Source organism: Durio zibethinus, chromosome 17 (assembly GCF_047325235.1).
Source record: "Durio zibethinus cultivar Kanyao isolate XHJ-2024 chromosome 17, ASM4732523v1, whole genome shotgun sequence".
Lineage (NCBI taxonomy): Eukaryota > Viridiplantae > Streptophyta > Magnoliopsida > Malvales > Malvaceae > Durio > Durio zibethinus.
In genome coordinates this window covers 21,734,971-21,760,810 of record NC_143178.1, presented here as the reverse complement: position 1 = coordinate 21,760,810, position 25,840 = coordinate 21,734,971, and the positions used below count along the sequence as shown (strand labels likewise).

The window sequence follows — 25,840 nt, the reverse complement described above, 5'->3', positions numbered from 1 at the left end:
TGATAGTTTGATAACTTATGCGGGGAATGAAGCTTGGTCCGGGAGCAATGCAGTAAGCAAAAGAAGTTGCATTAGTCCCGGACAAAGCTTTATTCCTGACATTGCAATTAACCTTTGTCTCCTTAGAAGCAGCTGATCCAGTGCCAAAAGGCTATGGCAGAGTTCTCTAGACAATGGCTATCTGACTCCTCCCTTCTTATGTGGTTCTGAGCAGTGGCAGACATTATCTTGCTCCACTTAGGGTTAGCCCCTGTATGTAGAGGTGCAAGATTCATAATCTGCATGTTGATCAATGCCCAAAAAAACAGATAAAATATTCCCAATGACCAACTAATTGACACTCCACTAATGTCACTTTGATTAGAAAGAGATAATTAAGTTGGTGAAATTTTGGCCTTATATCTTGCTTTGGTATAACACTCTGGTTTGGCATAGGAAGAAAAACAACTTATTATGTAATGAGACATTGTTTAAATGAGACAAAAGCCGAGGAATAAGAAGCACTCAATTTCCATCATAATTTCTTCCTAAAAATGTCAAACTTCAGCCGTATGTGAAGAATGGAGCACATTCATTCCAGGCATTAAGTTTTGAATTAACAGAGAACACTGCAACCCATAATGCAGTTTTGTACTTGAAATGATGGAACCGTCTAATGGTGGAAGTAATTTTAAAGCACTCTCTCTATTGATATCGTGAGTGTGCTGATTGATGCCAAATGAGTCATTGTTTTTTTGGATCAAAGAACGGCTATAAATCAACAGCCCCCATTTCATATAAAGTGTCTGGATTATCATTAAACATATTTTAAGGAATGTGTTTGTAGTATGCTTTTAAAGTATCTTTCATCCTCATTATCTTTGGTGATGGAGCTTTTAGCTATATCCAAGGAACAATGATTCATGATTTGTCATGCAAAATTGACTTCCATTCTGTTTCTGTACATTCACTTGCTGTTAAAATTTCACTCATTGAAAGCTTTTCATGAATGTCTGATTGTACTTGAGAAAAGAAAAAGATCAAATTCCTATGGAAAACCATTTTAGATCTAAAGAATTTAGGACCATGACTTACAGGGAAATATTGGACAGTTCTCAGAAAAAGTAAGGCCACTAGTTCCAGGAGATCAAACGAACATAGATAGCAATCTGAATAAACCAGATCATTTTTCTGATTGGTCCATTCATAATTGGAATGTTAAGGGAATGTCATACAAGGACATGAGAAATGAACCTTCAATTTGACATGGTAAAGGAACCTTAATTCAAGAACATATTATACAAAAATAGTAATATAATCACCTCAAGAGTAAAAGAACCTGTTTTTGTAATCCAATTTATGCCAGGATTTATGTTATTGGTTCTACTGCATACTGATTTAAAAAAAAAAAAAAGACAAAAAGATCATATGATATGACTTCTGAACATCAGAAATTGTCCTCTTATTACAAATGGCAACATTTTAAGGGTTTCAAGATGTATTTTTGCTGGTATTTTCAGTGCTTACAAGACTATTTGCAAAATGACTGAAAAGCAACTCAGAGAAGCAAATCCAACCGTATGTCTCCATCCCGCTCACTGTATTCAATTAAGTTGTCACTTAACTTTGAACATAGTAGCCAAATCCCAGATGAGAAATTTCATAGCCTGGCATTTTCGGTGGACAGAATCATCGAACACGAATTGGCTCTTGGAAATTTCGTTTTGTACAGGGATATTTTCTTTGTCAGTACTTAAGAAGCTTCCCTTTTGGCTGATTCTGTCATTCTCAATAAATTTTCCTTGAAAAAAAAAAAAAGCAGCTTGATAAACAAGTTGAAATCCACTGTTTGAAAGCTTGAACAACACAATATTATGAATCCTGGTTTATATTTTGCTATAGGCAAAAAAGCTGGACATAGTAACATCTTTTGTTCTTTAATACAGATTTAAAATTGTTTCTGGAAAAGCAGTTCACATTCTTCACATATTCCTCCCATCTGAACTTTGGTTGGATCTTCTCTACAAGGATTATGCTCAACAACAATCACTACAGCTTCACTACCAAAGTTTCAACCAGAGTTTTGACTTTTCATGCCAAAGTAATGTTTCTCCTCTTAATCTCTTGATATTTTAAGTTTGATTTCTAGTATTCTATTTTATACTAATGTCTTTAGATGAAAAGATTATATAACGAACCTAGAATTTAACTCAATTGATTCACTTTTAAGAGATAGCATCTAACAGGTTAGAATTCAAATTCCAACACCTATAACTCTTTACTTTATCTTAGGTTGTGACCTTTTTTGTAAAAATAATGTATAAACACTTCAGGCTTGCTTGTAGTTTAATTGACATGTCTCTGGAAAAAAGTGTCTAGAAATGAAATTGGAGAATGTACTACCAATATACCATCTATGACCTGTATTTATGTCTCTTACAGTCTGTATTTGACCATTTATTAAGTTGGTCATCAAGTTGCATATTGAACAATTTAGTGGTTGTCATTCAAGTATGGTATACTGTAGAATTCGGGTCTTATCAATTTGAATTGTAGTTTCTAACATCCCAATTTCATGCCGAGGTATTCCAAGTATCAGCTATGATATATATATATATATATATATATTTAAATATATATTTACGAGGTCTTTTTTGTATGACAAAACACAAAACCATAAGACTTCCGGGTTTTGTGAGGCAATACTTCATTGTTGAGCAAGGATCTTTAGCAATCATCATAGAACGTATATAAACACACCTCCATAAATCGGTCTAAACAAAGTAAGGCCTATGCTAATTGCATTCGTTAGTTCATCATATCACTTTTCTTGCTTTTTTTCACCATGGAAACGGTAGATACATGAAGTCAATAGTTATGGTAGTATCTATCAGTATATATTTTCCAAAATGCAGAAAATCAATGAGCTTTGGCCTCAGCTTGATGTTCTCCAGCAATGCCAACTCTGTTAAGAAGAAAGAAGAGAAATCAGTCCTTATAAAGTATAATCATGATTTCTTCTGGACATATGTATTTATCATGAATAGCATCAATAACACACTTGTGAGGATGATTTTCCCATTAATGGAAAATGGAAGAAGTTCAACTGAATAAGGAGTTACACCTGCCACAAAGAGCAAAAATAAGAGCCCACCCTTACTACAGACTTTTCTAAAGAATAACCAACAAAAACCAATTCACGCAAAGATATGGTACAAACCTTTTTTTTTAGGTACAAATGAGGCCACAATTTGAAGATAGAAGATGGAGTCGCAGGTATTGAGATTTAAATCACAGACTTGCTAGATGCCATCTTTTAATGATGACATCATGAAAAAGCAGAGTTAAAGCTGAGTTCGCCCTTTCTCAATTTTATGATCACAAAACTCCTATTGCAGAAGAAGAGGCAGGAGAAATCCTTGCTCTATGCTTAAGGAAAGACTTGTGTCAGATGTTGTTGTTTGTAGGAAACTCAGCTAATCATATCTATATCCTGACTTACAAGATTTTTATGGTTTTACAGTTGAAGAGGTTTTGCCTGGAGTGAATACAGTTTTCAGAGTAATCATTCCAAAATCCGGGAAGGTGCTTAATACCTTTCAAGTTTCAATTTGCATTCATGTGAAACTTTCCTGGATCAACAGTTGCCTCCCTTTTTATTACATTTTGACTAACAAGCCGGTTATAGTAATTCACAAGAACCTATTATTACATATGCATAGTTAGAGGTATAATTGATCAATTTTGAACCGATACATTATTAAGCTTGAGCTTAATTTAAAATTTGAGACTCGAAATTCGATTCTAATTTGATCGAGTTTTATTTTTTAGTTTAAACTCCATTCGATATAGAAATTGAGTTACTTGAGCTCATCGATTAAACTCAATTAATATGTAAAAATAAATTTTATTTTTATATTCAATAAAAATTTGATTGTTTGTACTCAACACTTAAGTTTAAGTTCGAAATAATTTATTAATTAAAATAATTAAAATATAAAAATTTGATTAGGCTCGTAAGCAACTCAAATCGAGTATAAGCATACTCGAATTCGACTCGATTAATAAAATGAGTTATTCGAACTCAAATTCGTCTCGATAATAATCAAACTGAATTAAAATTTATTCGAATCGAAATCGAATAACTTACGAGTACTAATATATTATTTACCCTCTTATACACAGTGCATCATTCTCACAGCAATGGTTATTGCAATAATAGGCAGAACTAAAATACTTGCATAACTTGTGGGGTTTAGCGCTGGAGTCGGATTGAAGGCAAGCCTTGCTACAGGGTTTGACCCCATTGCAAACATCTCGGCTGTATTAGGAAGCACTCTGGTCTCTCTTGGGGCCGACCTCGGCATTGACATAACAACGACTCTCAACAAATTTAGTGCCGATTTGAGCTTGAATAGTACCTTATTGCTTCCATAAACTAGTGAGCATTTGGTATTAAATTAGAGAAGAAAAACAACAGTTAGAAATAATTAAAAAAATGACGGTTTTCATTTTAGCTTTGAGTAATAGTATCATTCATTTGTATCTCTGCCCCTTCTTTCCCTTTTCCCCACAATTTTCTCCCTTCAGATTTTTGGTACAAAAGAGACCGTAACTTGAAAATTGGGAAAGAGTTGCAGGTACTATATTTTGAACACAGACTTACAAAATGTCAAACGACAACATGAATTAATTAAATTAAGCTCCGTATTCTTTTCCCATGCGATTTTACTTCTACCTCATTTATGAAAATTAAAACACTACCTTAAACCCCAACCAGATTGCTTAATGCTCTTAGCATTTGTGACAATGCAGGAGTAATAGTTTTGACAGTGTAAAAACATCCTTTTACCATCCACTGAACCCCCCAACTAAGACTGCAACTGCAGCTGAGTTGAAGCATAGGTTTTCAACGGCTATTGCCGGAGAGATTGATTTAAGGGACAGCAATAACATCCGTAGAACAGGACTTTCAATGGCTCTCAAGCCCTAGGACCATTCTTTATACTGAAGGTCTGAAGTGTTCCTGACATGATTTTATGTCACCAATCACAGTAATTACTATTATGTTCCTTGATTCAATCCAGTTTTTACATGCAAAGGCTCCTAATACTAGTGATAAATAATGTAAAAGCATCAATGCTGAAAATTAAGTTGAGGTGATTTTGACAAGGGATTCAAAAGTTGTAAGGAAAACACACCAGGAGCTAAACAGGCAAACATCAAAACCCATTATTATTCCCACCCCCCCCCCCCCCCCCCCAAAAAAAAAAAAAAAACGCCAATAAATGCTTGTCCCAAGCAAAACCCTATATAAGTCATCGAAAAGGCATATAGTTACTGATGTGCAGCCTGGAGGAGTCCATCACGAATCTGAGTAGCAACATCACGAACAGCTCCAGGACCATGAGGGATAAACACAGCCGAAGATTTAGAAGCAGCACCAATTTCTTTCATGGTGTCAAAGTACTGAGTGACCAAGACCATGTCCATGACATCCTTTGCAGTAGTCCCAGGGACATTAACAGAGAATCCAAGCACACTATCTCGCAAACCATCGACAATTGCTTGTCGCTGGCGAGCAATACCCAGCCCTGACAAATATTTAGACTCAGCCTCACCTTCAGCTCGTTTGATTTGCAGAATTTTCTCAGCCTCTGCCTTCTCATTAGCTGCCACCCTCAGCCTTGCAGCTGCAAGTACACGACAATCAGAAGATAATATTGAGGAAACTGTTACAAGAAAAATAACCAAATGCCAGAAAGATTCCATATTTACATTAAAATCACATTATAAAAAAAAAACCTATGTTACTCTGTTGACATTATCACAGACAGAGCATTGCAAATTTGCAGTAACTACAAATTTATCTGCTTCTGGAATACTGAAAAGCTTCCCACCGGGTGGGTGAATGTAGAGCCATCTGGTCTTTTTGGTACAAAAAATATATATTTTATTTACCATTCATCCAGGAAAAAAAATAAAAACCATAAAAAAAGGCATGATTTGATGGGGATTAAAACACCCAATTATAGATATCCATCTCTGTAATATACTCTAAAGCTAAAAGGTTTAGGCAATAACAGAAGACCAAAAAGTTGACAGGCCAATGTCGAAAGGTAAATTCATGAGACCCAGCGTTTTTTTTTTTTTTTTTGGCTGAAAATTTCATTAGGCCTGGTGTTACTCTCATATTTCTGTAGTAGTATGATCTATTTGCTGCATATATGCAGAATACAGCTAACTGCTCAGAAATCCAGTGCACAGTTAGCCTATCCTACACAACAGCAAGTTTGAAAGAGCAACAACCAAGAGGTAGTAAGTATTTTACCAGCATTGATTTCATTCATTGCACGTTTCACATGGTCATCAGGTTCTATGTCCACAATAAGTGTTTGAACAATCTCATACCCATAGGCAGACATTGCCTGTAAGGAAAAGAAGCGGCAACAAAATTAGAAACCTGTTTACATATCAGCTTCACAATTGCAGCAATTTAACATAACAAAGTCCTAGTCCAATCACATGGGGTTAGCTTTCACAGCATAAGATCAATGTATACTAAATCAAGTTGGTTACCTTCTCAAGTTCTTCTTCAACAGCTTTAGCAATTTCATTCTTTTGTTCAAAAACATCATCCAGATTTAGCTTTGGAACACTTGCTCTAATAACTAAAGGTATAAAAAATGTCAGCTTCTATCCTCCACTTTGAACGACTAAGTAATTGAACATCAGAAGATGAAAAATGTTAAAATATTTCCCATGTGATTTTGAATATAACATGAATACAAATGTACTGAATGAGTTCAGATATACGTATGTGTGCATGGTATGAGGGCAATGTGAAAATATAAACCACAAAGTATTCTTCATACCATCAAAAACATAGGCTTGAATTTGTGTCCTTGTGTTGGAGAGTTTGTAAAAGGCATCATTTGCCTTATCTGCCAATGCCCGGTATTGAATAGATGCAACAACATTGACAAATACGTTGTCCTGATAAGATGACCATAAAGACCAGTTAGTTTCCACTACACAAGAGAGGCATATTATGGTCCAAAAATACTATTTGATGAGTTTAAGCCATCTGAAAGTCAGATAACTAGAATATTCCATTAAATTTATGCTGCTCATGATATGAAAGTCCTTGACAATTTTATTTCTTCACAATTATGCATGTCCTTTCCTCCACCTCACATCCCCACACTCCTCTCCTAGAAAACTATAAGAGAGAGACGGAAACCGATGAAAGAATTAACATGGCGGAACATACTATTGTTGGAGAAAATAATAAGAGTACACAGGTCTAAATGGCAATTTATTAGGAAGAATACTTCATCCTAAAATGTCTAAGAGTTATACAGTAAAGAAAAGTCATAAACTGAAAAACTACAACATAAAAAAGCAATAGATGGACCTTAGTCTTGGTCTCACAACGAACATCCAACTGCTGCAATCTCAGCGACAGGTGGCCAGCAAGCTGACTTCCAAGAAACCAGGGTAGGCAATGGCATCCAGGTTCGAGTACATCCTCAAACTTACCGAATCTCTCCTTGATGGCTACAGTGGACTGGTCAACTTGTACACAACAAAATAGATTACCCATTTTCTCTTTGTTCTGACAGTCCAATGGTTTATATATCAGTTTAAAAGAACTCAATCAAACACCGGTGCTATCTATGAACTAGCATATTAAAGCATACCACATATATCAAAATCAATGATTTCAACATTTGTAGGACATAAATATTAACCTTGCAACAAGAAAATTGTTATCATAAAAATAGGTAATATATGTACATGTTCTAATAGTAACACTCAAGGATGAAGGAACATAAAATAGGAAATAGATTATCAATAGAAAAGGTAAAATAACTAAACTTAGATGGTTGAATCTAAATTAAATCCCTTAAGAGAACTAAAGGAATTTACACAAGCTAGGGACAGGAAACAGGATGCTGCCTCACACTGGATAAAACCAAACATAGGTTCAGAACAAAAGATGCAGTAACTGCATAGCAGTTACTACAAAACAAGTTCAAACTATCCAAAAAGTATAAATAATTATAAATACAAAATAACCTTCCTAACTCCAATCCAAGTAACTTCAAGTGGCAATGTCAAAACAAGCTTGGCAGATCACCCAAATCATAAAACCAGCCTAACTTTCAATTTATGTCAGGATAATATAGAGACGATAGATAAGAGCATATAAAAGGACTTAGAAGACTTACAACTTAACTTAATAAACAAAGGTAGACAAAGCAGAAGAAAACAAAGAAAACTATGAAGAGATAGAGAACAAAACTCAAATAGAAATGAAGTATATAAATAGAGTGCTGCAAGTTGGCTTGGAAAATTGCCCAGCCGTAGTTTCTCAAAACACATCCCTTTTGGAATTTCATTGAAATTGTATGGCAATAAAGAAGATTAACATTGACCTATAAAAGCCAAGTCAACAAAAATTCCAGCTTCATTCTTTTCTACTAAATCATAACAAAAAATTTTAAATATCTAGCAGTCCCCATCCTATAGCCAGAAAAATATTCCCAGGAGGCTTCACGATATGAAAAGAATCTTCATTGTATACAACCCACAAAAAATATAGTTATTATTATTTGGATGGAAAATTTATGGTTCCATTTGACACACTCGACGATTTTATAAACTTTAAAATTGTCGTCATAGGTTGTCTCTATCAAGAAGAATTCATAGGAAAAATGAACAAGCAACCAATAAATACTCCAAAATTATATTAAAGTAAAACAAAAAAAAAAGGTCTTCAATTATTGGACTGTGACAGCTAATCTCTTGTTCGCTGGCTTAAACAGCTAAATCAACAAAATGGATTTGTTGAATTCGGTCAATTATCATTAGTTTCATTGATGAAATCAAGTATAAAGCTTTTATGGCTTAATTGATAGATAAAAGAAGAGGGACAAGAATGAAAAGAAAAAGGAAAAAGTGGGTTGCATTTAGAAGAAATTTTTCATAGAGGAAAAGGAAAATGCGAAGAAACCCATATGTAAAGTTGAGATGGTCAAGATATATGTACCTGATTTAATTATAATTCTGTTTTTCTTGTGATTTTTCGAAGGAGAAAAGTTGGAGCTCTTACAAGGAAGAAGAGAAAGAAGCGCGTGAAACACTACCTAGCGTAATTCGGAGGTTGATGGCATCATTAAAAAAAAAAAAATTTATTCTTAGCATTAATCGAAAAATTTTACTTAAGTGCCCTTTGATATCGTCGGGTGTTTCGTATTTTTAAAATTTTGTTTTGTTTTATTTTCTTTTTAATTTATTAAATTCAAACATATATTTAAATAAAATATTTCTGTTTTAAATTTGTAAAAATAAAAATAGTAAAAAAAATTAAATTTTTTATATTTTATAGGGGAGATATTCGAATTTAGTCAAAAGCAGAAAGTTTGATTTGTAACTATAATGATACCGTAGTCGAATAAGTAAACAGTATTCGTGTGATAACAATGATAAAATTATTTTTAAAAATTCTGAAAATATTATTTTTATTTTCAATCATTTTTAAAATTTTATTTTTAATTTTTAAAAACAAAAATAACTTATCAAATATATTTTTATTTTTAATTTTTAAAAAAACTAAAAATAAAAAAAATGAAAGCCATATCAAACTATCCCTATTTTCGAAATTTACAAAGATAAACTAATGAATTTAAGAATTACTTACTCTAATATTGATCTAATTTCTCAAAATATATTTCATGAACTTTCAAATTTTAGCTTTCAAATTTAGTTTTGAACGCTTTCTCGATCTTCTTGATTATGAAACAAAGGTTTTTGGTAATAGGAAGAGCTAAACTAAAGAGAGTTTAAGAGAAAAAAAAATGATTTATGTAATTATTTGAATTTTAATTTAATTTTTGTGTGTATATATATATATATATATATGATTATAGACACTTCAATCTATTTGAGGTTTTATTCAATATGATTTTTGTTAAAAAAATTTAAAAAAAATGAAATATGACAAGTTAAATTTGTGTGAAATTGTATGTGAAGAGTTTAAATTGAATTTAAAGATTGAAAATGAAAATTAAAAGAGAATTAAATTATGTTCAGGTATAGATTCTTTTGATTAGAACCTTATAAATAGATGTTCTCATAAACACACAAAAATACACAAAGGAACACAAAGATCATAGAGAGTTAGATCACATAAAAATGCAGAAAGCAATCAAAAATTTTTTTGAAGATTTTTTAGGTTTAAAAAGAAGAATTTTTTTTTGGAAAAATCTAAAAAATTTTCATATTCAGGCAAAAATTTTCAGTTTTCAGTAAATTTTTTGACGCAGGTTGAAATATTCGATGAATTTTCTAGTACTAGTTGAATTTTTTGACAAGCATCACAGAATCCGGTTGAAGATTTCGGCAGGCTTGAATTTTTTAGTAAACGTCTGGCAAACCAACCAAGATTTCAGTGACTATTTCTAGAATCTAGTGAAGGATTCAATTGAAGTTCATCCATTCTAGAGAGAAAGGGTGAGAAAAATAGGAGAAAAGAGAAAGAGGTGAAAAAGATCTGGCAAAAAAAGACTGAATTATGAATTCTATACCCATTCCAAAACGACGTTGTTTTTACCTTAAACGGTCCTAAGACTGACATGTTTTTATTAGGGCTAACTAGACCAGAGGGCAACCTACTTCTGTCAGTCTAGGTTCCACCCGATTCCTATAGTTGAGCAGAGCCAAGTCGAGCCTCTGAGCTGAGTCGTTAAGTCGTTTTTTGTACTTGAAGTCAAGCCGTTCCAACCGAGCCATTTCTAATTTTTTGGTATTTTTTATTTATTTTATTTAGTTATTTATTTATGTGTTTGTTTATTTTTAAGGTTTTTTTTGCATAATTAAATTTTAAAAAAATAAAAATATATAAAAATAAATTATTTTTTGAGAATATATAATAATTATCCAATAATAAAATTTTTAAAAATTTCAAATGGTAAATTTTTATAAATTTCTTAGGTGATAAAATTTCTCTAAATTTGTCATAAATTGTGAAATGATTTAGATAAAATTTCAATAATAACAATTAATATTTATTTTCAAACCAAAAAATAAAAAATAAAAAATTTTTGGTTGAAAATATTTGATAATTATCCAATAATGAGATCCTTAGAAATTTTAAATGATAAATTTTCTAAGATATCTTTAGGTGAGAAATTTCTTTAAATTTGTCCCACATGATGAAAGAATTTAAATGAAATTTCAAAAAAAAATAATTGTCATATTATTTTCTTTAAAAAAAAAAGAGAAATAAAAAAAAATTCTAAATATGCCCAAATGGTAAAGAATTTAGAAATTAAAAAAAATAAAAAAAATATTTTTAATTTAGCTCAAATAGTGGAAGAATTAGATATATTTTCACAAAAAAACCTAAAATAAAAAATATAAATGATCAAAAATAAAAATAGTTAAACATTTTTCCAATAACGGAGCCTCTTCAAGAAAACAAATGGAATTCTTGAATACTTTTGAGGTGAGAAAATATTTTTAAGAATTTTACCAGATTAATAGGGAGTCTTAAGAATTATTTTCAATATTTGAATATTAAATTTTAAAACTATTAGAATTAAGACCTTATGATAAATATAAAATAAAATGGTACTATCCTTTGAATAGGCATGTGGGGGTGCTATAATCTTTTTCATATATAACCGAACTCGCAAACCTTGTTTTAGTTAGTAGGCTTGAACATATTCTTTTAGAAACCCTTAATCGAGCTTAGGAGCTTCTTAAAAGGATATATTCTTTAGGTGGCCAATCATATCTAGTTAAAAAAGCTTGGTGACGACTCCATTTGTGAAGTCTAGCTATAGATTTTCAGATTTATATGTTATGACAGTTTGACGACTCCACTGGGGACAGTCATAAAGAGTCAAGTTTTAAATTTATCCTATTCTTTGGTCTAATGGTTTTAAATTGCAATGATTTGTATTATCTGTTTACTAACATTTTTGTCTTTTTTATCTTTTATTTTTAGGGCATGAAACCTATATGTTCCTTCACACACACTATCACATACATTTGTATTACATGAGATATATATCCGATTTCATCTCTCTTAGGAGTGAGTAAAGAACTTACGCTCTCATAAAATGATAATCTCCACAATAGCTAGTGAAATACTATAAACATCGAATTTTGTCTAGGTCTATCAAATAAAATCCCACGTTTATTTTTTGTTTATTAATATTAAAATGATTAATTAATTATAATGGTAAATAATAATAATACTAATGGTAATAGTAATATTAATAATAAAATAATAAAAATTTTTCTAAAACAAAAAAGATGATGGGACGGGGATAGACATGGTGCCGTACACAACACTAGCCTGTCCAGTCGTCCTACCACCATTATACGCCCTATCAGACCAGCTGCCTTGTAGCCACTTTCAGCCATCCCTACAACCTACCCTACTCATACCTCCAGTCACCATCTACTCCACCCATTGTTCCAGACAATCGACCCCTTAAAGCACTTAGCTTTCTCTCCTTTCAACTTTGGGGGGAACATAGACTCAAACGCCCAAAAACCTCATAGCACCTACATTCAAACTAAGTCTTCCACATCAAGAACCCCAACACTTAATACTTGACACCACCATAGCACCCTCAAAAATCGAGGGACCAAACCTTCATCGCACCATATTAGAAACCCAAACCCACTGCCACACATCCACTCTTTGTGCTCAAAACCACCACATCAGCACCCAACAAGCCCTCGACCATCAATTCTCCACAATACCCATAAAAAAAAAACACCAAAAAAAAATCCACACAATAAAACACAAAAAAAAAAAAATAGTCCTCTTTGTAGGGAGAACCCAGCGCTGAGCTATATGCAATAAAAAAGAAAGATCATTAGTTTGAGTTATAAAAAAAAAAAAACTCAAAAACTTTAAACCTTTATCTACGCTAATCGGGGTTATTTCTCACAAAAAAGGGTCTGGATCTATGCTCAAAAGATCAAAGTGAGTTTTTTGGTGACATTTGGCCTTTTTCGATCACTGACGACCATGGACAACGACCACTGTCGACGACTCAGGCAACAGCAGCCGCGATGGTCCAGCAACGGATTCTAGCTAAGCCAGAGAGTTTTCAGGAACTAAAAAATTTTTTTTTCTGAAAGGAGGATGAAATGAACCAAAAAATTGTTAACTTTTATATAAAAAACTAAAAGCAAAAAGGAAGAATCTACGCATGGACTCGGATCCGACCAGAGATCTGCGTAACTGACCCGCTAACCTGCTTTTTTCACAACCCTAAACCAGTTTAATTAGATCGGATCGAATGGTCTGTGGATCCGTTTGAATTGCCTCAGCTCTGAATCGTCAAACCAGACCGAATCGACGTTGATGGGATCGGTTAGGTAAACAAAATTTTTAAAATTTTTTTGTATCTATTATTTATATCATTTTCAACTTTATTATCATTAATATTTATGCAAGTTTTAAAACTTTTAGAATTTGCTAGAATAAATATTCGTTGTTTTACAATAATTAATAATAATAACAATAATAGTGATAATAATAATAATAATTCAAATGAATTTAAAAATTTTAACTCCTTTTAATGTCTTTAATAATCCAATTATTAAATAAATAATAATAAATATATATAAAATGATTATAAAAATAAAAAAAAAAAATTTGCTTAGATGTTTGAGGGATTATAATAATAATAATAAATTTACCTAGATGTTGGAGAATTATAAAAAAAATAATTAATTAATAATTTTATTAATAATAAAAATAATAAATTTTCATAAAAAATTTATGAAGAATTTTAATTAATTTTCAAAAATCATAAAAATCGAACTTATTTTAAAAGTTCGCCTAAATGTTGGAGATTTTTAGAGATGTTCGTGTTTTCAAAATTCAAAACGAAACCCTAAACTCTCCAAACCCTAAAATTAAACTTTAAATCCTCTAAACCTCGAAATTGAGCCCCTAAACCCGTCAAACCCTAATATTAAACCCTGAACCTTCAAACCTTAAAATCAAATCCTCAAACCTCAAATCCTAAAATTGAAACATTAAATCCTCCAAAACCTAAACCCTAAACCCTAAAATTTAAACCCTAAATTCGAAACCCTAAGTCTTCCAAACCTTAAAATCAAAACCCTAAAATCTCAAACCCTAAAATCAAAACCCTAAATCCTTTAAACCCTAAAGCTAAAACCCTAAACCTTAAAGTCAAAACTCTAAACCTCTAAACCCAAAAATCAAAACCCTAAAATTAAAACCCCAAGTGCTTGAAACCTCAGACTCCCAAACCTCAAATCTTAAAATCAAAAACCTAAACCCTAGGATCTAAAACTCAAAACCCTAACCCTAAAATCCAAAATCCCAAACCTTAAAATCCAAAACTTTAAAATCCAAAATTCTAAATACCTTAAATTTGGTATGCATTCCTAAATCATTACCAAAAAAATTCAAATCTTAAAACCTCGACCTAAACGTATACTCAAAACATTTTCAAAACTTTAATGATACGTGAGAAAGTCTCAAGTAGATTAATTTGTTCTCGAATGTCACCTAAATGATGAGGTTTTAAAGAAATCTTATTCTATTAAGTTTTTCTCATGAGTCTTTAATTCGCTTTAACAATGGGGTTAATAATTGAAAAATAAAAAAAAAGTATAATAATAAAATGAGATCTTAAATATAAATAATTGCACCTAAGCTCTGCTTAGATGTTGGGGAGTCAATGTGGTCTCATTATATTTAAGAATCCAATTTTAAATTTGCATTTCATTATCATACACAACATCTATTGGTTTACATGCATTTATTTGTTACTGTTTGCACTTGTTTGCATTTTTTTGTTTGTAATTTTTACTTGCTATCTGATAATACCATCATTTACTTTTTCACACAAAATATTTTTTTATTTACTTATTTTTAAAATTGTAATATTATAAAATAAAACAAAAATAACATTCCAAAGGGAATAATTCTCGATACTTTACCTAAATGTTGGAGAGTCACCAACTATCATTTCTTGCAATGAGCGTTATTTTCATTTTAAGGGATATTGTATTAAATCTCAAGTGAAAAGAGTTATCTTAAATTCTACCTAGATGTTGAAGAATTTTAAGATAATTTTTTAACTTAAAGATTTTCTCAACATTTTTAAATAAAGAATTTTAGCAAAAAATATTTTTTTAATGAAGAAAATTAGTATTAAATTTCAAATCATAACATTTCATCCAATATCGAAAATAGTGCATGATTAAATGGTACCAATTTATGGGCATTGTAAGGGTGGTAATCCTTCCCCACACGTAACCGACTCCTAGACTCAACTTGGTTGTTGTAGATCAAAATTTATTTTTTTGATAAACTTTAAACCCGCTTTTATAGTTTTATTAAAAATATAAACTTTTGGGTAGCTAATTACACCCTAAAAAAGATTGGTGGCGACTCCTTTATTTTTCTCAATTTTAAAATTCTTTACTTCTGACAATTCCAAAATCATTATGATAGCTTGGCAACTCCGCTAGGGACTGTTTGACAGTCAGGCAAAATTTTAATTATGTGCTATTGACAATGGTTGGATTTAATTGGTTTTATTTGATATTTAATTTAGTTTTTTATTTTAATTTTTAAAAATATAGAAGTTAATAAATAAAATAAATTGTATGTTAGTTATTAATTTATTTTGATTTCGTGTTTATGATTTATTTATGTTTTTTTTTATTGATACATTACTTTGCACACACTTTGCATATTCACTCGCATGCATGAGCTCTAGACTTGGGCTCTTTTCCTTTTAAGAGAAAGTAAAGTAATTACACTCTCATGAGGTGATAACCTCCATATTTGCTAGCGAAATTCTTTCACTAAGATTGAACCCTTTTCGTTAGTAGCCTATAATGGGTGAGATCGGGAGCCCTTATTAGTCTATAATGGACGATGATGTGAGGAATGGTCTGGGAACCTTTAGACCCATAAATCCTAACCCAGCATATCATGAACCATAGGGAGCTTGCCTAAGGTAGAGCCCTGATGACCTTTTTATAGAAATAACCTAAAAAGGTATTAAAATTAAAAGAAAAAAGAAATGGATAATAAAAGAAAAGCATTTTCTTGAAAAAAATAAATTTTCTCTTAATAAGTAGTTCATTCACTTGGTAATTGTCCAAAATTTGCATTTTCATAAAATATTTTAGAATAAAATGATTTTTTTTTATCATTATCCAATAAGCAAAAAAAGAAGCAAAAAAAAAAAAAAGAGTTTTCAGAAAAAATTAAAGATTTTTCTTAAATGCTTTGTTTATTGGCCAAGTAAAAATTAATTTTCAAGTCCTAGTTATTTTGTTTTTCCTTTTCAAAATTTCTTTTTCGTATTTTGTTTCATTTTATGCATTTCATCCATCATAATAAATAATACATGTATCTCATCCCAAGCACATCATAATAGGATAATGTGAGCATTCCATCCCATCCATATCAATGGATAGTACGTACATCCCATGTTATGCACATGTTGATAAATGATACATGTCTTTCATATGCATCTTAATAGGTAGTGCGCACACTCTATTTCATTACATATTTAAAAGTAGTGTCAATTTTCACTAGGTTGGCATAATACAAACATTGCATTCTATGTAAAAACATAATGTGCACTTGATAGGTTCATGCATTCCATACAAGTATGTTGTGTTAGTCATAGGTATACATCTCATCATTTATGTATGTCACTGCATTTCATGCATATGGATTCATGAATGGTAGGGTTTTTTGGAACATACATTGCATTTCATATCTCACCATTTGCATAACATTACATTCCTTACATACACATTCATGGTTGATGAAAATTTTCGTTTGGGTCTTTGTACCTATAAAATCCATTGTCATAGGCATATATGCATTTCATGACATTCTGTAGTCTTTATATTCATGTATTCATAAACATACTTTGTGTGCCATGTAAGTTAGAAATTATTTTTGTGGCATTCATTCAATAAGGGTAGTAAACTAAAATTTTTGGTCTAAGTCCCAGCATAAAATGTCTGTCATGGTCGAAATTAGAATGAAAAAATGGGAGATCAATTGGAACCAAAGATTAGTGCTTTAGAGTTGAATCAAGCGAAATTTTGGCTCGAGCTTTGGGAAATGAAACAATAAATTGCTTAATTGATAGAAATGGTTAAAAGTAGTAATATGGTTGAGTTTATTGCTCCTCAATGATCATTGTCACTTTCATCAAGTCAAGGTCAATTGGCTCCTATTAGTTCTAGCACTTTTTCAGAGCATAATAAGGTATTAGGTGATTTGAACAGTGATCAAGGTTTGGGTGAACTCAAGAGAAGAATGGGTGAACTAGCCACATAAATGACTAAGCTTAAAAGTTTAATTTTCAAGAAGGAATCACCTGGCTTTAAACAACCATCACCAACTATCCCGAGTCAAACTTACACCTAAATCCTTCTGATGACTACTTTCAACCTCTTTTCTAAGCATCTAGGATTAGGCCTCCAAATTTCATGCAACCTCTGAGCATTTCATACCTGAATCTATGTTCATCACCTCACATTTCATAATTACTTGTTCAGCATGCCATCCCATCGCCATTTTTTCCACCTAATCTTTGACCTAGAGTTTCTGAATTCACTTTAAAACCAACCATACCACCATCTTTTCAACAAAGCAAACCAATCATAGGATAGGAAAACTCTGACAACACCAAAAGAAAAACCCTTATTGATCCAATACCCATGTCTTACATAGAGTTATACCCATTGTTCCTAGAAAACTACCTTATTGTCCATATCTCTGCTAAACCTCGCAAACCACCTATTTTGAAATGGTATGACCTTAATGCTCGAAGTGAATACCATTTTGGTATCGTGGGCTATTCTATGGAAAACTACAGGGTTTTGCAACATAGGGTATATAGATTGATAAAAGCTGAATATCTGAGTTTTGATGTTAAAATAAAGTAAATTATTCATAAAAACTCTTCATTGATCCATGTCGAGATAGGAGGCAGTGCTGCAAGTAATAGTAAAGTTGGTCATGATGATGAATAAAATATAAAAGTTTTTAAAGAAAAGGGTTGTCCTCTTCAAGAATCATGTCAACTATTTTTGGATTTCTTAGGCGAAACGAGAGGGAGTAAGAGCAGGTCTAGCACTTTTTAACCCCAACATTAAAATGGTTCATGATGTGTAAACTCGATACTTTTGAGAATGAATGAGAACTTCTTTCGACCTGAATTTTTTATGAATTAATGCCTCTGTTTATTTTTAAATAATAGTGTCCCTAAAAAAAACCTATGAGAAAGCAATGGTTATAAATATGCTCTTATTGAACTTTTAAAGAGGAAGAAATATCTTTAGATAACCCAGCTAGAATATAAGATATAACTCAAGTTTCCTTCAACAACAATAATAAAATCTGACATGCATATCATGTATTATTTGTGTGAATTCATTATTTTTCATGCTAGGTAAGGACAAAATGTTGACTGAGAATATGCTTTTGTTTAACCTTCAATGCCAAAAGATTTTTTATAATAAAATTCATGTCATGCATTTTTTACTTTTGATAATTAATAAAAAAGTTCAAGGATAGCTATCCTAGAAAACGAAATCAGTTAAGTCTGCGCACTTATAGCACTTAAGTTGGTACTAGAATCATAGAAAATGAAGATAAAAGTTGGATGGACAGAGTAGAAAAGGCCCAAGAAGAGGTTAGAGAAACAGTTATGGGAATGCAACAGAACACGAACAAACAATTGACAGAATTAAATCAGATGTTAGTAGAGTTGACAAAAAAAAAAAGAGTTGTTGAAATATACAGGGCAAGGGAAGAAACAATTGTTAAGACACCATTGTATCCATCTAGGTTCACATATGTTCAAGACCCCTCATATACCACAAGCACCCCTAACAACTCATTAACCTTATACTGGCCCTTCTACCAAGCTACCATCAGTTTAGACAAATGTCAATCTCGAGTCTACTCCTTACGACACCACTACTGTGCCTAATGTGGATGATCCTAACAAGTTATAAAAATTAAAAAGGGAGCCAAATCCATTAGAAGACATAGTGATTAAAGATAAGTATAACTGTTGGAAGAGAGATTAAAGGCAATTAAAAGTAATGATGTATACAAGAATGTTGACGTCAGTGAATTTAGTCTGGTGCCTGATTTTGTTATTCCATCAAAATTCAAAGTCTTAGATTTTTAGAAGTATGATGGAATGAAATGCCTTTTAATACACATCACTATGTACTATCGAAAGATGATAGGCCATACTCATTATGATAAATTATTGATCTATTACTTTCAAGATAGTCTTACTGGGTTTGTAGCAAGATGGTATGCTCAGTTGGATCGAAATAAGATTTGTTCTTCGAATGACTTGGCTAGGGCTTTCTTAGCACAATATAAGCATGTTGAAGATATGACGCTAGATAGGATGTTTCTGTAGAACATAAAAAAAAAGTTAACTGAAACTTTTAAAGAATATGCACATAGATGGAGAGACATGGCAACCCAAGTACAACCACCCTTGTTAGAGAAAAAAATCACTGTTCTGTTTGTCAATTTCTTGAACACTCTCTATTATGAAAGAATGATCGAGAATGTCTCAAAAAAGTTTTCTCACACGGTGATTTTTGATGATATTATAGAAAATGTAATTAAAAATGGTAAGATTAAATTAAAAGGTGTAACAAATGTTGAAAAGAGAAGTATATCAAAAAATAATGAAAGAAAAGTGTAAGCAGTCACAATAGAGAGGCATCTACCCAATAGTTTTATCTCGTACAATCTTTATCATTTTCATCAACCTCATCACATAGGTAATATCTTTTAAAACCCATATCATTGCCAACCAAGCTAGTATTTGGGCTTTTCAACAAATTTTCATCCTCAAATGGCCATTCATGATCTTATCCCTATACTTGAACCTACCATTTGAGCAACAAAGAACCGAAAGAGACCAGGGAATTATCAAGAGAAACTACCAATCTTTATTTTTTACCTTTTACCTTTACTAATAGAAACTTGGTATCTCACTCTTGTGCCTCTAAAAACAACACTAAATTTATCTACAATGAGTTATGATCTCAATGGTAAATGTGATTATCATATGGAGGCAATCGATCACTCAACTGAAAAATACAGACGATTGAAAAAAAGGTTGAAGATCTTTTCAAGAGTGGTATTATGACTCTAGAAGTGATAGAATAATGAAAGTTGACTCTATCGAATTGTCAAATGTGAGGAGAAAGAGGTCTAGAGTTTTAAAAAATCAAAATATGATGATTTTCTTTTGAATCTTTTCATTATTTATGTGTGATATGTGCATAGTATACCTATGAGTTATTTAACTTATTTTGGAAGAATTGAATACTTTGGATATTTTTCATGAAATTTTCTCTTTATGAATCTGTTTGAATAAAAAGTCCCACATAAGTAATTTTTAAGAAAAAAATCAACAAAAAAGTTTTTTTTATAATAAAGATGGAAGGATTCTTAAAGAAAATGGTGATTACTATTAGGAAAAAGCTCATCAAATACCTTTACCTTTGTTTAAATACTTTCATGTCCCTAATCAATCAAATGATTTGACTTATTAACCATAGCCCTTCAAGGAATGTAAGTTTGAATTGTGACATAAAAGGATGATACCTTTTCTTGGGCAAAGAACAAAAGAGGTTAATTATAAAAATTTGTTTTGAATTTTAAAAATCAGACACTTTTTCAAATTTTCAATTGGTAATTCAATGTGTGTCAAAATTTTGCTATGACCATAGACATAAAAATGCCTGAACTTTTTCTCTTAAGTAACCATTGTTTCATGTCTTAAGGTGATTGATTAAAAAAGCAGACTCCTTTTTTGCCTAAAATAATATGTTTCATACCTTTATACTTTTTCTCCTTCGTTCACCAAGAAAATAAAAAAAACATTTGGAGCCCAAAAAGCCTTTTTGAACTATGCGATTGATCCTATATGACTTGATCGTCATTAAAACCTTGAATGGAAAACAAGATAGGGCATCACAAAAAAAAAAGTAAAAAAAAGGCAAAAAAAAAGCAAAAAAAATAAAAAAAAAAAGTAAAAAGACATCTTCAATGATTTGCTATTTTAACAAAGTGATCGTGTTTAAAATCATGAATAGTCATCTTTCTCTATCCTTTTCGTACATAAAATATTATCCACTTGCCTACCCATTTAAGCCTATTAATTTTTTATTCTAAAATAAACCTTAGCCAATGATCATCTTTTACATTGGGGGTTAAATGAGGATATATTCAAGATCAACTTTAAAAAAAGTGTCTGATATTGAAAGCGTTTAGCATGCCCCTCAGAGATAAAAGTATAGGGCAAAAAGTGAATAAAGCTTCAATTGAAATCCCAAGAATTCAAGAGAGTAGACAGTTAAAGATGAAGTTAGATATTTTCAAGGAAGAGTAAAGAAAACTTGGAGATAAGAATCTGAAGCTTAAGTTAGAATTCCAAAAAAAAATAAAAAAAAAACAAAAAAAAACAAAATATGTATCTCTAAAATGAGAATTCAAGGCAAAAAAGTGAAAAAAAGTGGATAAAGTTACTAAAATTAAAGGTAGATATTTTTAAAAAAAAAAGTAAAAAAAGAAAATCAGAGAATGCTCCTTAAGATCTTGGCATAATTACCTTGAATAATATATTTTGAGCCTATTTATCCATTCTTTCAAAACCCCTAACCTTGACCTACATTACATAACTTGAAAAGTCTATTTTGATCAAATGTGAACACTTGGATTGAAAAGCAATGTCTTTAAATTTGTATATTCTTGTTGGTATTTGGTAAGATTTCATCAAATTCTTCATTGATAGAAAATATAGTTTTAAGGTGAAAACCTCAAAATGGTAGTTTAGAGCTAAAATCATTATTGAGGCTCAAAAGAGTTTTAGAGTTTCAAGATTCTATCCAAAATAAAAAAAAAAAAAATTTCTTGACACAAAACTTTTTAAAAGATTAATACCTATTAAAAACCTTACATTTCAAAAAAAAAAGAAAAAGAAAACCAGCATTGTCCTCTTCCCATATCTTGTTTGGAAGGTAATGGCTAGTTTTGACACACATTGAAGTATCATGTTTTTAATAAAAGAAAAGTATTTTAAAAAATTATCTCTTCCGTGAGCCCAAGAGAAATCCTTGTAACCCTCGTCAAGCTTCCTATAAGATATGCCCACCAATGAAAAGAATTGAATTGGCAATTACCCTTCCTATAGACCTTCCAAATAGTAGTAATCAATTTTTAAAAGATTCAGAAGTCTTGAGTTTTAAATCTTTTCATTGTAAAGATACTTTATGTGGGGTAATTTTTTTATCACTTTTAAAAATTTTAGAGATTATTTGAGCATTTTGTACATAATACTGAGATCATTTTTTTTTTTCGTGAAAATGAAACATTAAAAATTTGAACAGAGATTTAAAAAAAAATAGGAGGAAAAAAGAGTCTTCGCATTTACATCACTAAGAAAGACATTTGACCTACAAATGAAAAAAAAACAAAAAGAAATGTCCGTAGTTGCATCATTTGCCTGTGTATCACGAAAATGAACATTTGCATTTGCATCACTTGCATTTGCATAATAAGAAAGACATTTGACCAGCAAATGAAAAAAAAAAAAAGAAATGTCCATAATTACATCGCTTGCCTGTGCACCATGAAAGGGACATTTGCATTTGTATCACTTGTATCTGCATCATAAAAATTCGCATTTATATCACTTGCATTTACACTTGTATAAGATATTTGCATTCGCACCATAAAAAAAATTTGTATTTGCATCATGGCATCTGTATCTTAAGAAAAGCTATTTGCATTTACATGAAAAGAACATTGTCATTGTCAAATATATTTGCATCAAGTAATCACATTCTTGCATTTGCATTGACATTTGTATTCATATCGACATTTCCATTAGCATCATTTGATGAGGATAGACATTTGTGTCATGATTACATTTATCAACTTTGATTGGGGGAAAGACATTTTCAATTTTTAACATTTTAAAGTTTTATGGCCTCTAATTAGAGGAGTATTCAAAAATTTTGAGATTTGTAAGACCTTCAAGCATATTCCTAAGACCTTCGAGCGTAATTTCTAAGACTTTAGGTATAATTTTGATTCACGATGTTATCCTAATCGATTTTTTATTTTTTGACTTGCGATATTGTCTCGTTCGATTCTGTAAGACCTTCGGATATGATTTCTAAGAGGTCCAAGAATAATTTTGATTCGCGATGTTATGCTGATTGATTCTTTATTTTTTTGACTTGCAATATTGTCTCGATCGATTCTATAAGACCTCCGGGCATGATTTCCATAATCTTTAAGACCTCTGGGTATAATTTCAATTCGTGGTGTTATCCTAATTGATTCTTTATTTTTTGACTTGCAATATTATCCCAATTAATTCTATAAGACCTTCCGATATGATTTATAAGACCTTCGCGCATAATCTTAAAGACTTTCAGATATGATTTCTAAGATCTTTGGGTATAATTTTTAAGATCTCTGAGCGTAATTTTGATTCACGGTGTTATCTCAATCAATTCTTTATTTTTTGATTTACGATGTTATCTCAATCGATTCTATAAGACCTCCGAGCATGATTTTTAAGACCTCCGAGCATGATTTTGATTTATGATGTTATCCCGATCAATTCTTTATTTTTTGACTTGCGATATTATCCCAATCAATTTTGTAAGACCTATTGGCATGATTTCTAAGACCTCCGAGCATAATCTTTAAGACATCCGAGCATAATTTCGATTCGTGGTGTTATTCCGATCAATTCTTTATTTTTTGACTTACGGTGTTATCTCAGTCAATTTTGTAAGATCTCTAGACATGATTTCTAAGGCCTTCAGGTATGATCTTTAAGACTTCAGGGCATAATCTCTAAGACTTTCAGGCACAATCTCTAAGACCTTCGAAAATAATTTTTAAGACCTTCAGACATAATTTTGACTTGCGATATGGTCGCAATTGATTCTTTATTCCTCGATTTACGATGTTATTCTAATTAATTCTTTACTATTCGACTTGCGGTGTTGTCCCGATCGATTTTTTATTTCTTGCCTTGCGACATCATCCCGATCATTGTCTTTATCGCTTGACTTGTGGTTCAATCTAAAAAAAAAAAAAAACTTTTGAAAATCCTTTGATTTGCTTTCCGACAAAATTGACGTCTTTATCTTTGCCCTATTTCTAATTCTCAGCAATGTGCAAAGAGGGACAACTGTAGACAACAAATTTTATTCGGGTTTATCAGATAAAATCCCATGTTTAGTTTTTGTTTATTAATATTAAAACTATTAATTAATTATAATGGTAAATAATAATAACACTAATAATAATAATAAAAATAATATAATAATAAAAATTTTTCTAAAAAAGAAAAAGATGGATGGGATGGGGATAAGCATGGTACCATACACGGCACCAACCTATCCAACCATCCTGCCACCACCATGCATCCCATCAGACTAGCCACCCTGCAGCCACTTTTAGCCAACCCTACTCATACCTTCAGTCACCCCTATAGCCACCATCTAGTCCACCTATTGTTTCAGACAATCCCCTTAAAGCACCCAGTTTTCTCTTCTCTTATCTCTAGGGGGAACATAGACTCAGACGCCTAAAAACCTTATAGTACCTACACTCAAACCAAGTCTCCCACCTCCAAAACCCCAACACTCAATGCCCAACACCACCACAGCACCCTCAAAATTAAGGGATCAAACCTTCACCGTACGCTACCAAAAACCCAAACCCAATGCTACACATCTACTCTCTGTGCCTGAAACCACCACATTAGCACCTAACAAGCCCCCAACCATCAATTCCCCACAATACCCATAAAAAAAAAATGAAAAAAGATCCACACAACAAAACACAAAAAAAAAGTCATCCCCATAGGGAAGAACCAACGTCGAGCTACTTGCAACAAAAAAGGAAAATCATCAGTTTGAGTTTTTAAAAAAAGGCTCAAAAACTTTAAACCCCGATCTACGTCGATCTGGGTTGTTTCTCACATAAAGGAGTCCGGATCTGTGCTTAAAAAATCAAAGGGAGTTTTTTTTATGACATTTAGCCTTTTTTGATCATCGACGACCACAGACAACAACCGTCGCTGACGACTCAGGCTACGACCTACGCGATGGTCTGGCAATGGATTCTGGCTAAGCCAGAGAGTTTTCTGAAGCTGAAAGATTTTTTTCTAAAAGGAAGATAAAATGAACCAAAAAAAAGTTGACTTTTATATAGAAAGCTAGAAGCAAAATGATGTCATTTTGCTTAAGAGAAGAATTTACACGTGGATCGGACCGACCCGAGATCCGCGTAACTGACCCACTAACCCACCTTTTTCACAATCTTGAACCAGTTCAATCAGATCGGACTAAATTATCAATGAATCGATTTGAACTAGTTTGAACCACCTCTGCTCCGAACCGTTAGAAGCAAAATGATGTCGTTTTGCTTAAGGGAAGAATTTGCACGTGGATCGGATCGACCCGAGATCCGCATAACTAACCCACTGACCCACCTTTTTCACAATATTGAATCAGTTCAATCAGATCAAACTGAATTACCAATGAATCGGTTTGAACTAGTTTGAACCACCTTTGCTCCCAACCATCAGAAGTAAAACAACGTCGTTTTACTCAAGGGGAGAATCTGCACGTGGATCGGACCGACCCGAGATCCGTACAACTGACCCACTGACCCGTCTTTTTCACAATCCTGAATCGGTTCAATTAGATCGAATCGAATTGCCAATCAATCGGTTTGAACCAG

At 31.9% G+C, this 25,840-nt stretch overlaps 1 protein-coding gene and 1 long non-coding RNA gene across 4 annotated transcripts; one reads left to right on the top strand and one right to left on the bottom strand.

Moving 5' to 3' along the window:
• Positions 1-1,251: 1,251 nt before the first annotated feature.
• Positions 1,252-3,485, top strand: LOC149514114 (uncharacterized). Its single transcript, XR_016329308.1, has 2 exons — positions 1,252-2,080; positions 2,895-3,485. It is a non-coding gene; the product is annotated as an uncharacterized LOC149514114 (long non-coding RNA).
• A 1,529-nt stretch (positions 3,486-5,014) lies between these two features.
• Positions 5,015-9,191, bottom strand: LOC111283425 (hypersensitive-induced reaction 1 protein). Of its 3 annotated transcripts, none has more exons than XM_022871983.2 (6): positions 9,035-9,191; positions 7,397-7,597; positions 6,855-6,975; positions 6,559-6,650; positions 6,311-6,407; positions 5,015-5,672 (listed from the first exon to the last, which is right to left on the bottom strand). In XM_022871983.2, the coding sequence occupies exons 2-6, from the start codon at positions 7,583-7,585 to the stop codon at positions 5,317-5,319; spliced, it is 855 nt and encodes a 284-aa protein (XP_022727718.2). In that variant the 5' UTR covers positions 7,586-7,597; positions 9,035-9,191; the 3' UTR covers positions 5,015-5,316. The 3 variants fall into 3 exon arrangements, with proteins under 3 accessions (XP_022727718.2, XP_022727725.2, XP_022727733.2); XM_022871990.2 differs by lacking the exon at positions 9,035-9,191 and adding an exon at positions 8,214-8,372; XM_022871998.2 differs by lacking the exon at positions 9,035-9,191 and adding an exon at positions 8,062-8,193.
• Between the last annotated feature and the right edge of the window lie 16,649 nt (positions 9,192-25,840).

Coding starts and splice junctions, on each gene's coding strand:
- LOC111283425 (XM_022871983.2), bottom strand. CDS start 7,585: ATGGGTAATCTATTTTGTTGTGTACAAGTTGACCAGTCCACTGTAGCC. Junction 6,976..7,396: donor GTTGTGAGACCAAGACTAAG/GTCCATCTATTG, acceptor TCATCTTATCAG/GACAACGTATTTGTCAATGT. Junction 6,651..6,854: donor TCAAGCCTATGTTTTTGATG/GTATGAAGAATA, acceptor TTATACCTTTAG/TTATTAGAGCAAGTGTTCCA.